The sequence below is a fragment of the Takifugu rubripes genome, chromosome 4 (genome assembly GCF_901000725.2).
Source record: "Takifugu rubripes chromosome 4, fTakRub1.2, whole genome shotgun sequence".
NCBI classification, from domain to species: Eukaryota; Metazoa; Chordata; class Actinopteri; order Tetraodontiformes; family Tetraodontidae; genus Takifugu; species Takifugu rubripes.
In genome coordinates, this window is record NC_042288.1 from 1,518,301 (window position 1) to 1,534,710 (window position 16,410).

Consider the following 16,410-nt stretch of genomic DNA (forward strand, 5'->3'; position numbering starts at 1 on the left):
CTTTTGTACCGGCTTCCAATTTTATTTCTGTTTTAAGTTCCCACTAACCCTCCAATTAAATCTATATTCTTTGAGCAACGGAGGAATCAAAGACTTAATGATGATCTTAATAAAGCGCCACTGGCTGTGGGGCGTTCACGGTCACCTCCGACAACACACACTTCACCTGCGGGATTTGGGCCTTCGGTGTTTTTAGTTCGTCCGCATTATCGGAATCATTTCATCATTCCAAATAATTGTCAGACAAGTTTAATTGGACACTTTGTTTAAAATCAATCTCGTAAGCGTATTAATAAAGAAAATGTAATTTTTTTTATTTTTTTTAATGTGGCCGTACGTCAAATCCACCAACTCCCCCCGGTCGTGCACGCTTTAAAACGCGCACGGTTGTCGTTTGTTCTAAATGTATCCAGTCCCTCCTCGTCCCGTTAAAACAACTAAACTGAAGTTGCTATTTCCGACGGCGCATCAAAGCAGCGCCGGTCCCAGCAAAGACACACGTGCGAGCAGCGGAGTGTCTCCTTCAGCCAATCAGAGCGCGGCTTCGCTCGCCCGCTGACCAATGGGAGGAGCGCGCGAGCAGGTGGCTGGGCTATTATCAGCGGGTGTCGCTTTCACTGGCGGCCGAGAGCGAAGTCAATTTATGGGAGGACGAGTTGAGTCTTTAATGGTTCCCATCAAAACCACTAAAAACATCATCAGAGCGGCTGACTTCCGCGGGGATTGTTGTGGCGGACGCATGCGGCCATCTCCCCGCCGACTGCGCGCACGTTTGTCGGAGTTTTCCCGGGTTCTTCACTTCCAATAGGTTTTGTTCCAAGTTTTTCCCCAACATTTGCAGACTTTGGTTCTTCCGCATCAGGATACTCTCGGAGGCGGCGGCAGACGTGACCGTCCCACTCGCCTTCATTTACTGGTTCTCAGCTCTTTTAATTCCTCCGTGTCCGTTTTATTTAATTTTTTTTTTTTTTGCGTGTTTTTAACCAAGTGGGCTTGGTGGTTCATGCTCACAAATGTTAGCGGTTGGGCAGATGGAGGCTAACCGGCAGAGTGCTTTCGTCCTGGGCAGCACCCCGCTGGCGGCGTTGCACAACATGACCGAGATGAAGACGTCCCTGTTCCCGTACGCGCTGCAGCAAAGCCCGGCGGGCTTCAAGGCTCCCCACCTCTCCAGCCTCAACTCCCAGATCGCCATGGGCACCCCGCACGGAATAAGCGACATCCTGGGGAGACCCATCACCACCGCCGGGCAGCTCCTCTCCGGCTTCCCCAGGATAAACGGCCTGGCCACCACCGCGGCCGGGATGTACTTCAGTCCGGCGATGTCGCGGTACCCGAAGCCTCTGGCGGAGCTGCCGGGGAGGGCGCCCATCTTCTGGCCCGGGGTGATGCAGGGATCTCCCTGGAGGGATCCGCGGATTCCGTGTCCTAGTAAGTTCTGTTGTCCTTGAACCTTCAGGGTTCATTTAGATGACTAAAAACCCCAATAAATGCCTGTAAATGTGCGGCTTGTCGTGTGAGGACCGCGGAGGCCTCTTACACACCAACACACACTCTTAAAATAGCCAGAGAATTATTCTTGTGAGTAATGCTGAACAAATGCAATAGGTTGGGTTACCCGGAGGTTAGCAGGAAACGGATGGATAATTAATAAAAGCGCCAGAGGATTTAAAACCAGTTGACCAGCTTCCACTGCGTTGTTAGACATTTTAGAGCAATAATTCAAAGAGCAGAACTTTTAAGAATAACAGTTGCGCAATTACAATGTGGTGCTAAAGTGTTACGAAGAAGCTGCTGATTTTGTATTTGAGAGGTCAGAGAATTACGGAGCAGTAAAAGGTTCAGACTTTGGGATATAACTATATATATATATATATAATGTATTTATTTTGTTATTTATAGCGCAAGCTGGCGTTTTGATGGACAAGGACGGCAAGAAAAAACATTCCAGGCCAACGTTTTCTGGACAGCAAATCTTTGCACTGGAAAAAACTTTCGAACAGACCAAATATCTGGCCGGTCCGGAGAGAGCGCGCCTGGCCTACTCTTTAGGGATGACGGAGAGTCAAGTCAAGGTACAAATACGCTGTTTTATCTCCATTTATTATTAATTTTAGCGGCAAAATACTCTTTCACTCACACGCTAGTCATTTAAACTAATATGGTCTTTGTTGTTTTGGATTATTTCCGCCTCCTGGACCTGTTGATGCTTCATGCGCAATTGTCTCCGTCTCCAACAGGTCTGGTTCCAGAACCGGAGGACTAAATGGCGGAAGAAACACGCGGCGGAAATGGCCACGGCCAAGAAGAAGCACGACTCCGAGACGGAGAAAATGAAGGAGAGCTCTGATAACGAGGAAGACGACGAGTACAACAAACCGCTGGACCCGAACTCGGACGACGAGAAAATCACGAGACTGTTGAAAAAGCACAAGGCCACCAACCTGGCGCTGATCAGCCCGTGCAGCAACAGCTCGGACACCTTGTGATGGTGCACCAGAACTTTTGCTGACCTTCCCCTCCACTCGTGACAGGAACATGGCTCAGAGGAGAGGGCTTCTTGCTCCAACGAGGCAAGAATCTATGTATTAAAAACAGTAAGCGTGCGCCATGACGCGCGGAATATGCACTGACCAAACGGCGGCCAGAGGCGCATTTGGCCGCTTCACCCACTTCAGAGACGGGGATCTAACTCCTGTCAGGACCGGACTTCACCCACCTGATGATGACGACCAGCCGAACGGACCTAAACTTGCTTTTACGCCTACAGGTGGAGTGCCTAGCGGCCGTAGTCAAACACGAAAGACGGTTAAAACGACGGATTAGCGGCGGGATCGAAGACTCAAAGTGACGCTGCGTTAAAGCGTTCGTGGTTTCATCTGCACTAAAAGTCAGGAGGGAGTTCCAGCCCAGAGCGGGGTTCCATTCATTACACTCGACCGTCCGACTACTTTAATCTGCAGAAGAACCTTTTGATGTAGGACCAAAAAGAGCCGCTCGCTTCCAGCCTCCGGAGGCTGATTCATTAGCAGCAAACGCTGATCCGGACCGTCGACGCACGCCAGGTGTGAGCGGGGCCTTGCGACGCTTCTGAAGCTCAGTTTAACCAGGGTATCACTGTCCGTCATCACCAGTGTCGACTGGTGACTCGCGGAGGGTTCAGTCGACTGATTTGTGCTTTAGCTTAAAGATAAAACTGTAAATGAGATGGTGTATATATTTTTTATTGACTAAGTTAAGTGGGAACGCGGCAGCCTTCCTCTCCTCCGCCTGCAGCTCGGACGCGCTTATCTCCCCCCTCCCCAGATAAACCTGCTGCTTCGCCCCCTCGCCACCCCCCCACACACTTACTTTGGTTCAGTATGGGCACCAAAATGTATAGAAACAGATGCTGTAAATAATTATTGTAACCGGAAACGCTTGTTGGAACTTTTCTGTCGGTTTAATTTGAGCAACTTTGATTTTCACCAACACAGCAAAGCAGAAAACTGGACTTCTCCTTTTCTTTGAAATTAAAGAGATTATTATTGCTGCAGGGAAAGTTATAGAAAGATTAAAAAGAAAGCCTTTGTATTATAAATAAATTATTTAACAAGCATTTTTGAGTTTTGTCTGAATGTACGAGCCTAATATTGTGTAAATTAAAGACAAATTGCTGAATATCAATTGTATTTCATTATTGGCAAAATAAAAAAAAATTGAGTTAAGATTTTAATTCTAAAATATTTACAATTAAAAAGACGGTTTAAAGCACCATTAATCGATTCGATTCCATTGAAATGTACAACGATCACTAGGAACAAAATTGCATATTTTTTTTAAACTTGTCTTTCATTATTTTAATGACTAATTATTGCAGAACGGTTGAAATATTTAGTCCAAGAGACTGACCCGTCAGTGCATAATTTACTTTGCAATATTGCGTAATGGGACTAAAACCGGATCAACCATCTCTTCCAGTATTGGTCCTTACGGTTCACCCATTAAACCTACAGCTGCTATTAATTTGATTCATATTTAATTAATAAAGGAAGCCGCCTGGTGCCCACGCGCCTCCAGCCGACCCATATTTAGAATGAAAACTCTGATGAAGCCAATCAGAAATCCGCCGCGGGAAGAGAAATCGAATAAAGAGACGAATCAAAAGAGAAGCGACCGGATGTAAAATCTGATAAATACATTTACAATTTGTTGTAAATAAGCCGACACAACCCGAAGCTCGGTTACCTAAAGAAATGAGTTGAATATATGAAGCATTTTATTTCAAACGGTTTCTTTTAAACAAAATTTTATTTCTTTATTTGTTTTTAATCAGACATTTTTAAACCAAAATCGGTTTGGTTTGGACTTTTTCTGAATATTGATTTGAATCCATATTTAAACCTCGGACTAATAAAATATGACATTGTTCTGCTTTAAGGACTGATTAAACATGCCCTTTTCACTCCAGTTAATAATCCCAATGCTATCACTAAAGGTTAATTGATAAGGAGCTCAGAGTTCAGGGGAGCCAAAATGAAATTTAATAAGGACAAACAGGCGTTTTGGAGATCTAACGGTTTATTGCTTGAGAACTGCATCACCTACAGCAGAGGCCAGGCCGCCCAGAACAAAAATCTCTATCTGCTTTAATACGACGGAGTGAAGGAAGGAAGAAAACTGCAGCTTAAACTCCTACAGAAGAGTCACAACAGGAACCAACCAGCAGCCTGGTTGTTGTGAACCTGTGCCGTTTTGTTTTTACCTAGAACCACAAAAGACAAGAGAAAGTGGGCGCAGGCACAAATGATTCCCGTTTACTGCGATTAAGACAGCAAAACAATGAAAACAGGGATCGATCCGACGGCTCCACCCGGGCAGAGATCTGTAGTGTCGACGAGGTCAAATTCAATCCTTTAATGCTCGAATCTTTCGCAAAGACCCGCTCTCGAAGGCTACATACGAATCAACAGCGCGTCTTCCCGTTTGTTTCCCTCCTTTAGAGTTTCAGTTTTACTTGATCAACACCTCACGTGGAACTCTTAAACACTCCGTTTCTGTGTACTTGGCACCATAATGCAGTAACAAAACCAAAAAAAAAGAATAAAATAAAACCAAAACATACATTTTAAGGATACCTAAGCTTACCTAAAATATCACATTCAGATCCAAAATATTATAGAAATAAGTTAGAGTAAGAATAATAATGACATAATGTGAGCGTGATATACACGTGTACGTGGATGTACGCGCGTATATGCAATCTTATATATTTGCATGGTCTATGGCACTGCTTAAAACATTCTTATATTTATTTAGGCATTGAATCAGTGAACAGCTTCTCCAGCTTCTCTCCGACGACTCCTCGGCCACAGTCATTCTGTCGGTGCGCGCTTCAGCATTTTGGTAAGAATCATAAATTATCTTTTTTAAAAAGTACAGTATATAAAACCAGACTCAGCGGGTGTGTCGGGCAACAACTCCAGAAAAAAAAAAAAGACAGAAAAGTTGCATCTAGTCCAACAAAAAGAGCACAAATGTTTGGTAAGAAAACACTAAAACCGTCAACAACTTTATGTTCTACTGTCCACTGAACAAATAACCCTAGTGGTATAGATATACAACCTATTTTGCATTGCACTTCTTTTCTTTTTTTTTTTAAACACCTTACATACTGTGTGAAAAGTAGCTTTTATACATGGATGCATATCTAAAATGGCGCGCACGGTGTCTAAAATATCGATGAGTTCAGTTAGAGTTTTGGCAATGAGGCTATGGTGCGGCCAGAGTTGTCCTCCGGTCTGGTTTTTTTTCCGTTCTGGGGAACAGGGTTGCATGGCAACGGTGAGGTCAGCGATGTGTTGTCTCGTCTGGAGCCGCATTCTTCAACAAGTGTTTTATGGAGAGAGAAAAACGCGGCTTTTTTTTTCTTTTTTTTTGTAGGGATGAGGTGTCAGGATGGCTGCTCAGCTCTGCTGAAAAACTTTCTCTTCAGCGTATGTTTGTGCAAAGTGAGTGTGTTTGTGTGCGAGTGTGTGTGTTTGTGTTAGAGTGGGTGTGTTTCTCTGGTGTTCTCACAGAGGCGCTTCACAGAAAATCATCTCTCCCCTTTGGCAAGACTTCCCTGCAGAGAAAAAGAGAGGAAAAAAACCCATGAAACTTTGGATTCCTGCAGCTTTTGAGGAGGTTTGAGCAGAAAAATGAACTCCGAGTGTGTTGAAATAAAAGATGCAGCTCCTCGGGTCTTAAAATGGCCGAAGCATTTTAAGCTTTTGGTTTGGACTCCTGCGCTGACGTTTTATTTCAGAATAAAACTCCTCGCGTGGGCGCCAAAGTGGCGAAAGAGTGGAGCAAAGCAAACAGTAGCAACAATGGGAATTTATGAGAAGAAAGAAAATGAATATTTACCACGACATCACTGCACCACACAACACTTGTGCTTATTTGCATTAGGTTTACCTGCCCCCGCGGTTACTCGGAAGGACAGGAAGACCGGCTGGCGGGACACAGAGACGAGCCACAGTTAGAGACAGAACACACGGCAGTACCGTCCGGAGAAGAAGCTCTCTGTCCCTCCCTGACACAAAGGTTAAACTCACAGCAGCTCGGGGCATTTTTGGGCCTCCTCGCTAACGACACTGGACACTTTTTAAACACGGCGCTCTGTGATTTTAGCAGCCGAGTGCGGCGGGGAAGTGTGCGGCGTCGCGGCGTGCTCGGGTCACCTCGCACACAAACGCTACTGTCTGCAACACAACAGGTATTGATGAAAGGGCCCCGAGTTGAGGCGCCACCGGCGGCCTTAGAGGCTCTGACCTCCGCCACCCTCCCGCCCGAACACCGCCGAGGTTTCAGATGGCGCAACAGGCATCATCCACCTTCTCCCAAACACATCCGAGACGTGAAGAGAAGCGGCTGTTGCCGAGAGGCGGTTAATGAAGAGTCTTGGCCAGGCATGTCCAACGTCCGGCCCGGGGGCCAATCACGGCCCGCGGTAAGATTTCATGCGGCCCTCAACTTCAGTCTTACAATGTATTAATGGCCCGCTGGCACTAACAGAATAAATAAATCACTAAAATGTAATTCCTCCTTTCTTGTAGATCTTGTAAAAGACAAGAGCAAAATTTACTTGTTTTAAACTTGGATGATAACAGACAACTTTGCATTACATCTATCAAACTCATGGAAATTTAAGGTATTCCATACAGTTCAGTGTTCAATGTTGTCTGACTCTCCAGATATGAATTAAAGGCAGAATTGTGTTTTTAGAGTTGTTCACGTCTGCCTGAGCGGCTTATATTTGGTTACACTGCCATTTGAAAAATAAAGAGAATTGTGAGAATGAAAATTGTTTTATAATAGTGTACATTTGCATGTAACTTTTCTGGTTAAAAAAACATCAGAAGGATCTACTGGCCCCCGGGCATCTTCACGTTATCAAATCCGGCCTCTTTGCAAAAAGTTTGGACACCCCTGGTCCTGGCGGTCATGATGGAGGAGGAAAACTCAACGTTTTCCCCCTCCAAAATGAAAAAACCGACTCTCAAAATACCCGTTAAATCACTCCGCCGTGAAATGTAAGATACTTCCATTAATGCTAATGGCTCTTGACAACACGCGCGTTTTAGACGCGCGTGTTGTGGTGGCGAAATGCACTCCGCACACTACCGAGTGTTCCCAACGTATCATGAAATAAGAGCTCCGGACACGTCTGATGTGTTTGGTCGATACGGAATCCTGATTCTGATTCTCTCTCTCCAATACAATAATCCATCATCCACTCTGGGCTTTGGTTCATTTCAAACCAGCTGCTGCGGTAAAACAAAAAGAAAATCAATAGGAGGGGAGAAAACACTGGATTACAACTCAACTCTACATTCTAAATACTGATCGCATGGAGCGGCTGATATTGAAGACAGACTCTTTACCTTGTGGTCCCCCATGCAGACGTTGGGCCCGATGTTGTCGTAGACGACAGACTTCTCCTCACTTTCAGGCTGCGGACACACAAAAGCAGCTTTTTATTGTGGTGATGAGGTGGAGAGGTGTGTTACAGACTGAATACACACAGGAGCAGCAGCCCAGTGTGGACACAGCAGTTACAAGCTCGCGTCCTGTTTTATAACGCGCTGGTGTACGTGCACGGCCCTCATTAAACATCATTAGAGGGATTAAACAGTTGACTGTGGAATCAGCTGCGGCGTTTTATTAAAAATGAAGCAGGAGCAGCAATAAATGATTAATAAATGTGTCAGATGATCAATATCCACAGCTATGACCCACAATAATAAGGAATATTTACATTATTGCTTATCAGAACTACCACCTTGACCTACAAAAATGATCATTTTAATAAACAAATATGGCCCAAACAGTAAAAAAAAAAAAAACTCTGAATTTAAAATGCAGTTTTTCTCTGTGTTGTCTTAAAAAATGACCATTTCCCAACACAAATCTTGACATGACAATAACCATCTGTTCAGATGCCACTAAATCCTGCTAGATTATTAAGATCTGGATGGATCATTGAGGGGTGATCAATATTCATTCAGACTTTAAACTGCTGAAGATTCAGGGTGATAAAAAGTAAATTATTATGAGCCTGTCCTCTACCAAATGATGCCTGTAAAATTGATTTTTCTTTTAAGGTAATTAAAGCGCTACAATCACAATCTGATGCTTGGAATAATATTAAATATTACAGCATTTATTTGCAGACAAAGTCAGAAAGAGAACACGTTTCTGGTGTTTAAACAATTAAACACAGCTGACAGAAACGGCCCGAATTCAAAAAACAATATTGGAGCGGCGGTGCTATAAATTCTTAGCCGCGTTACCTACGAAGATGCTAAATCATCTGATGGAACTTGGAACGCTCCGAATTAAAGAGCCTGCCGCTAATTTACCGCTACACAGAGGTTCTCCGCCGATCACGTTCCGTTTCTGTGGTTCTCAGAACATCATCTCAGTCGCTGACTAGACGGAACCTTCTCCGCTCTCGAATATCAGAAGCTAATACGCAAAAAAACCCAGGCCAGGTCACACCACACGCCAGTTTGGAGACAGGTTTGCACAATCAGGTAACATCTGATTGATCTGCAGTCTCTAAATGTGATTTAGTAGCAGCACCCCCCCCCCCCCCCCCCCGGGTGAACTAAAGGCTTTTTAAATAGCCCCCCCAACTCTGCATACATATGCACACATCCAGGCTGCTGGTTTCCTGGATTCCCCCAGTTACGGCTGACTGGGCCGCACTGGTGCTGCAGAGGAAAGAGACAAAGAGCTCGAGAATGAACCATAAAGACGAATCCAAATTGACTTCAGAGCAGTTTTCCTGCCGCTCCACCTTTCCGTGCCCGCGCTCCGGCACCTCTCCGCTCGTCTGGCAAGGCCCCGGATACATTCATCAAACGCACACTTGATCATTCACAAAGGCGGCATAAAATTGCGGATTTTCGGGATGCGTAATCTTTAGACAGATAAACAAATTACCAGGGCCCCTCCGGCAGAGCGGGAGCGCTCGCTCGGCTACACATTCATTACCGCTGCTCCCGGAGCTGGTGCAGCGCCACACGGCCGGTGGGCAACCTTTGGTGTGTTAGGGCTCGGCAAGCAGAAAATAACATGATGGCGGGTTAACAGAGCGTGTCATGATAGATGGCGCCGCACGCCGGGCTGTTTACAGACCAAAAGCGTCTCTCCATCCTGTCGGCGGAGAGCTGGAGGGAGTGAGCGCTCTGTGAATCATCAGCCAATCTAGGAACAGGCCGCCTGTTCCACTCTGTGCATCACCAACAATTAGCCGGCGGTGGATGGGAAATAAACCCAACGACACATCTGTGCGTTCGACTGGGAAGTCAGGGAGCGGGTATGGTCCTGAAGCATCGGCAGCTTCGAGTCAGCAAAGAAGAACGAGCTGGAAGGAACTTCTCATTTGTTGGAGACAAAGCTAAGATGAACTTCTGGAGAATGTTGGGCTCCAGTAACAACATGTGGACAATCAGAGCAGAGCTGAATTCAATCAGCAACAAATTTACCCCCATTTCTGCTGCATTTAAGCGTCACGGGAATCACCAACTTCACCATCCCGACCCACTCCAGCGTGATCTTCTGCCGTTTTTATGGCAGGTACCAGTCGTTACTGCCCCCCCCACTAATTAGGAGTGTCAGTAGAACATGTGTTGGGTGGGTGGGTGGGGGGGGGGGGGGTTTCCTGCTCTGGTGAAATAATGAACTGTTCACTTCCCACTTGTAAGCACATGAATTCAGATGGCATCGTTTACATGAATGCTATGAAATGCTTCTGACGCTCGGCCCTGTTTCCCATAAAGAGTCGCGGCTTCATTTTTATTTCCCAATGAAGCGCCGAACAAAAGGAGGGAAACCTTGGCAGCGGCGCATCCTGGAGCTCTCATTAATCCAGCAAACAGAGCGATGGAAGCGGGCGGAGGTGGCAGACTGGCAGGAATTTACCAGCCTGCGACCGGAGGCTGAAGACTCTCCGAGGAACCCGAGAGATGTGTGAGTTTATGAAGACTGTTGGGGTGGACCCGTGGCTTAGGAGTCCAAATTAATATTCACAGACGCCTCATACTTCCATCTGTGAAGCGACAGAGGGCGGGGAGGGCGGCGTGGACCCACCAAGGACGAGACGGAGGAGCGGCGCTGCTTTGTTAGAACAATAAACGGGACTTTATTCAATCATCCAAACGGAGCGAGCGTGAGTTATGAAGGTCTCACCTTTAAGATGAGATCTCTGGCAGAGGCGGAGAGGAGGATTCTGTCGCACCAGGCGGGACATCTGGTGTTCATGTACTGCTTCCCCTGATTGCTGTCTTCGCTGTAGGGATAACTGGGAAGGGAAGGAGGAGGAAACACGGATTGAGGCGCCGCCCGGCTCAAATGAACTTTATTTCATTGTGCAATGGGAGACAACAAAGGACAGTCAATAAACATGATTCATGGGAATCGCCGGGGCTCGGCAGGAGCAATAAATATGAGACATCACGTTATCAGCCTCATCTCCGAGGCTGAGATCACGACGTCTCCCTGTGAGAACAGGAGGCCCATAAGGATGACCAATCATCTAAGTAATCCCCTGAATCAACACGCAGGAATGGCTCAATCAAAGCTCTCCTTATTTACCGACGCTACAGATTGAGGGGGGGGGGAGAATACAAAGAATAATTGAGATTTAGAGAGCGGGCCAGAGGGAGATTCGCTTACCCATATGCATAGCTCCATCCCTACAGGGTCATCAAAAACAGATTAGGTGCCGCGGCAAATGGCCGAGAGAGATTGTATCAGGGAGCAGCCAACGATCGGCTGATTTGAGCAGCCGGCGAGGCAGGAGCGGAGCGGCGCGGAGCGGAGCGGCGCGGAGCGGCGAGCCGTTGAGCCCATACAGACTCGCATTGTGGGGAATTCAATTTGGCCGCGCCGCCCCTCAAACCGCCTCAGATTTACACGCCACCAATCCAATTTGTTTGCAGGCGTTTGTCAGGACGATAAGACCGGGCTTACATACTGTAATACCGATCCAATTTGCCCCTTCAGTGCCACGCGTGCCAAATGCGGCAGAACACAAAGTGACTCTTCTCGGAGGACAGTGACGTCTTCATGGGGAAACAAACACGCGCGTCTGCTCCTCCGCGCGGCCGCCTCGAGGCGGAATAGGCTGAAAATAAGAGATTAAAGCGTTCCGACGTTTACCCAGGCCCTGGAATCACCTGGAATCACCGCGTCGATGGCCAACGTTCCCTCAAACGTCGCCAACTGCTGGCCCGGCACGCTCGCCGTGGCCTAAATGAGTTTCCTGTTCACACTACAGCATGTTAGGAAGGTCGTAAGACTCAAACTGAATAACTATCACGCTAAAGATCCAGTCGGGTCGCAGTCGGCCACGTTTGCAATGAAAAACACCTTTCCTCGACCTCTTTGGATACAAGCGGCCGTTTGGCAGAGAATATCTGTGTGATGCCGATACCCCCCCACCCCCCGCCCCCCCACCAGGTGTACAAACAGACCTGGAGAGAGCTACTCAAAGAAGTTCCCTGCCCCCAATTAGCATTAATAGCAGTTAAACTGCAGGGGAAATGCAGGGGGTTTTGGTATGCTAATCAAAGGACTAAAGAAGTGATCCCGGGATAAAAGAGGGCACGAAGAATAGGATGAGTGAAACAGAAATAGACAAGGAGGCAGAAGAGAAGGGATAAAGACGGATCAGACAGAAGAGAGGCAAAGTGAGGGTGCAAAAAGAGCAAAGTCTTCAAAGGGCTTTTGGAGATGCTCAACTTCAGGGTGGCCTGAATGCTGCTGCTTCCTGAGGGCCGGTCGCCGGGAACAATCCTCCTATCAGCTCCTCTGTTATGGCTTTATTGACTAACAAGTCTGGGCTCATTTTGGTGTTAAAAAGGCCGAGAAAGAAAAAAAAATGAAGACCCCCCCCCCTTCAAACAATGAACTCCCCCTGATAAGGACTTCCTCTGAGCACTTTGATGACAAAACTTTGCTGCCGTCCAGTCCTTTGTGCTCACAGACTGCTGATTAAAAACAATGGCCATTAAAAGAGCATTGGGCTTCACCCAGGATGCAGGTAAAGGCTGCCCCCCCTCCGTTTATTCCTCCGCACCCTCCGATGGCTCCGGGACAGATAACACGTCTTAATGCTCCGCAAACAAGGGAATGGCACGCCGGGGGCGGAATGATTAATGTCCCCGATTAGTGAGCTGACAAACTTATCGGCAAGGTAAACGGTCCGAGAGGGCGCGAGGGCCGGAGGCCGCCGGCTCATATCAGACCCTTATTGCCCAAAAGACTAATTGCGCTAATTAATGGGCCGAGCTGATAAGGTCAACCTGTGCAGGTGGGCGGTGCGCCGCCAAATATGTTGTTGGATGCGCTGAAGCACGAGGACGACTGACGCATCTCTCACCTCCTGGACACGGGAAACGGACCAAGAAGAACCTCCTCCTACAGTACTATTGTTATTGGGGGTGGGGGGGGGTGTTAATGTTTGACCTGGCGGATGACACATCGCTCACACTGGCGTCCTGAGCAGCGAAGGAAAGACCCCAAGAACGAGATGCTAAAGCTAAGGATGAGTTTCTATCAGGAGGAAGCAAAATGCTAGTGGAGACTTCCTGGCTCCATATTTTCTGGTCTCCGTATCCAAAGCTATTACCTCTTTTTACGCAATGACAAATGGGCGACGGGGAAAAACCACCAGCTACCAGCTTTGTCAGTGTTTAATGAGGGCAATAAAGACTGAAATATGGACACGGAAGTTAAGAGTCACCAGTACGAAGCGCGCAGCCCCAGCAGGTTGAGGTCGAGGAGAACAAAGAGGAACAAGGATAATGGGATGTTTGAACTGTGCGGAATCTTGGTGTCGGATTTCGTATTTTACTCACAGATATTGTTTGCGGCGGCGGAAGGAGGCGAGGCCCAAACGCACGCAGGTCAAACAGCATCAAAAAAGCAGAATGTTTACTTTGGTTTGCAGAGCCGGGAGGTTTGGCGGCACAACATTGGCGCAGCGCTAAGCAAACAGAGCAAAATGCCACCAGTAGCGTAGCGCCAGCTAACAGTCTGTTCAGTCAGGACATGTTCCGTCCTCGGCTGCTGTAAATGAAGACAAGAAGACGCAGATGGCATCATCTAATCCTGCCCGTGTATGATTGTTTGAAACAAAGCCCCCCCCCCCCCCCCCCCTCACAATGGCATCATCTCGGACAAGAGGCAGTGACAAAAGACAGCGTACAATCTTCAGCCATTATAGCACAATGGCCCCTCATCATTTTCACAGGCTCTCTCGTCGTAAGGATGATGGATGCGCTAATGGTTGTAATACAATGTTCCTGTTCAGTAGATTAGCTCGCAACACTCACGCCTCGTACCGACGCTGGCCGCTGTAGTCAGACGCTGTCTTTAACGTACAACTGCGCAGCCCCTTAAATGGCGACACGTGCCTCCGCCGCAGCGTAGCATAGCATAGCATAGCGGAGAAGGAGAAGCTTTGTGCGCGCGGGTGCCGATATGACACTAATGCGGACCTCCAGAGACATCGTTGCTGAGGGTCTCCAGAGGTCAGATGGTGTTCACCACAGAAAAGCAGCCATTGTGAAGAGCAGAGCATCGGTGGGAGCACTTCCTCTCAGCTCCCGGGGTGTTGAGAACTCCTCGTCTTCTGGCAATCCTCTCATCTCTACTCATAAAGAGTTATTACAGAACTGGCACGGAGCCGCCGGTGTCACTTGACCGAAATTTGATCACATCTGAAGGACAAGCTCCTCTCTGCCACCCGGTTTCCGTGACTGTGCAAGCGGGCGAGTGGCTTTACGGCCTCAGACTCCCTCCTTTGGAAACGAGAAGGCGACGTGGAAGAGTCGACGCCGCTCCCCTCAAGTGCTCCCGCTGGCTTTAGCGTGAACCAAAGCAGCATTTTGGAACTTCCATTTCGCAGATTTCATGTTGCTAACTGGTCCGCGCTGGAGTCGGGAGCTGTAAGACGGCATCCTCCGCACTGGTGGGTGTGTTTGAAGGGCCGTAAATCAAGAGGAATGAATTTTATTATCTGACCATGACCGGACTGCCTGTACAAGATGAGTGCACATGAACGCCATCAACATCAACAGAACCGCGTATGCTTCCACTGTAAATCAGCCTTTTGACAATTTCATTGTACCACTTAAATCCTGAGCGCGCACACACACACAGACTCCCACACACACACGGTAGCTTTCACACAAAGTACCAAATATCTCCAACGCCGCCACCTCATTGGTGCACTATCAAGCATCTCCTACTTCACAAACAAGCCCCCCCCCCCACGGTAAAACGGCGTCTTCATGCTTTGAAATCATGGTTTGTCCGTTGATGGAGTTCCATCACTGGACCGATGTCATTCAAAATCTCCCTCAAAGCCTCTTCCCAGTAACCACGTTATGGACAGGGTACATTCTTCCACCGCTCCCTCATTCTCCACCCCCACCCGCCTCTGAACAGGGGAGGGGGGGGGTCCCGATTTAATTTTTGCATCGATCTCGTGCAAAAAAACAGCAACAAAATCAGATCAGAGGAGTACTAAAAGCTTTTCCCTAAATCAATCAAAGTACGCGGATAAGTTAGCGGTGCCGTGGTAGGTTTTAGGGAATAGCAGCGCGGTTGTGTCACGGTTGATCTGAAATCAAAAGTATCATAACGTGAGGTAAAACTCGGGGGCTTAAGTACTCGCTGCATGCGCGGGGCTCTAATGGCCTGAGGGAACCGCACGGCAGCTCATCAGATTCATCTCCTCTCTCCTCCAGACGGGGCTGAACCAGCGTTTGTGTGCACAAGAGTGGTTTCACAGCAGCCGACTGGCTCCAGGTCCAACTCTGACGAGGTGGGGGTAAATTCCTCACCGCGGTGCCCAAACACTTCGACCTGTCACCGTCAACTTTGACTCCCCGAAAGGAGGGAAAGGAGAGGCCTCGGAGAGCCTCTCACACGGGTCCCATCGCGGCAGAGAGGAGGAAGAGCCCTTCAGAACGCGATCGGGATCAACTTTTGGACACAGTCGGCAAATTCGTTCCTTTAGCTTAGCGCAAAAATGACAGCGAATAGATGGATGTCGGCCCTTTCCTCACCTCTAATTTTGGGACAGAAGGAGGCAGAATTAACTTGCAGATTAAACGCTGGTGACGAGTATTGATTTATAGATCAGGACAAAAGTGAGGCGTGTGTGTGTGTGTGTGTGTGTGCCAGTGGAGGGTGTGTTCTGATGGCCTGCATTAAAGAGAGTAATAACCTCACAGATGGTGAGGGGTTGGACCTGAGCAGCCTGTGTGATGGGGAACAATCACTTGAGGCTTGATTGCTCAAGGAGCTCGAGGCAGACCTGACAGGGGGCGGAGCTTCAGTGTATGAGCAAAGTGGGAGGAGGGGGTTGTTTAAGTTTAACTAGGCCACCGCTGCCCGTTACGAGGCCGACGATGATGCGGGCGGCCGCACGCGCCGGGTTGATCAAGCCGAATTTCATACGCTGCTGCTGGGTTTCATCCCTTTGATTCATCATCACCTCAAGTATGTAGGAATCATTTGTATTCCGGCACAGCCGTGCGCCCGTCCCTCCCCGTGGGGAGATCATTCAGTATTATATGGATAGGTGCAAAAGTCAGCCAGCGGAAAAGGACAATAAATCCACCTGTCACTTATGCAAAGTGATGTAAATGGGGCCCCTGATTAAGACACACAGTCATTTAAAAACAGGGACTCCCAGAACCTTGACACATTCACTCACACACACTCACACACACACCAGCTTTGATAGCTCAATGTATCCCAAGCTCGCTCTCCCTGTCACCCCCCCCCACCCCTCTAAAATCCCCTGCTGCCCCTCTCCTGCCACCAGAGCAGTTTATCAAGTAATTATTGTTTGATTACAGCGTT

At 47.9% G+C, this 16,410-nt stretch overlaps 2 protein-coding genes across 4 annotated transcripts in view; one reads left to right on the top strand and one right to left on the bottom strand.

The window, feature by feature from the left end:
• The first annotated feature begins 516 nt into the window (after window positions 1-516).
• On the top strand, window positions 517-3,662 carry nkx6.2 (NK6 homeobox 2). Its single transcript, XM_003963621.3, has 3 exons — window positions 517-1,431; window positions 1,903-2,075; window positions 2,241-3,662. Exons 1-3 carry the CDS (start codon window positions 1,014-1,016, stop codon window positions 2,487-2,489), a joined length of 840 nt encoding a protein of 279 aa, XP_003963670.1. The 5' UTR covers window positions 517-1,013; the 3' UTR covers window positions 2,490-3,662.
• An 880-nt stretch (window positions 3,663-4,542) lies between these two features.
• Window positions 4,543-16,410, bottom strand: part of inpp5a (inositol polyphosphate-5-phosphatase A) — a 90,981-nt gene continuing 79,113 nt past the window's right edge. Inside the window, exons 13-16 of one of the 3 annotated variants that reach the window (XM_011602854.2) lie at window positions 10,720-10,831; window positions 7,908-7,976; window positions 6,439-6,475; window positions 4,543-6,103 (exon numbers count right to left, since the gene is read on the bottom strand). In XM_011602854.2, coding sequence (XP_011601156.1) covers window positions 6,054-6,103; window positions 6,439-6,475; window positions 7,908-7,976; window positions 10,720-10,831 — 268 coding nt within the window. In that variant the 3' untranslated portion in view covers window positions 4,543-6,053. Of the gene's footprint in view, window positions 6,104-6,387; window positions 6,476-7,907; window positions 7,977-10,719; window positions 10,832-16,410 lie in introns of all 3 variants that reach the window. The other 2 variants (XM_003963620.3, XM_029834697.1) reach the window with 2 other exon arrangements.

What these genes read in the sequence shown, in the direction of transcription:
- nkx6.2 (XM_003963621.3), top strand. Translation starts at nt 1,014, where the DNA reads ATGTTAGCGGTTGGGCAGATGGAGGCTAACCGGCAGAGTGCTTTCGTC. An exon ending in TCCGCGGATTCCGTGTCCTA is followed by an intron (nt 1,432 to 1,902) that starts GTAAGTTCTGTT and finishes TGTTATTTATAG; the next exon opens with CGCAAGCTGGCGTTTTGATG. An exon ending in TGACGGAGAGTCAAGTCAAG is followed by an intron (nt 2,076 to 2,240) that starts GTACAAATACGC and finishes CGTCTCCAACAG; the next exon opens with GTCTGGTTCCAGAACCGGAG.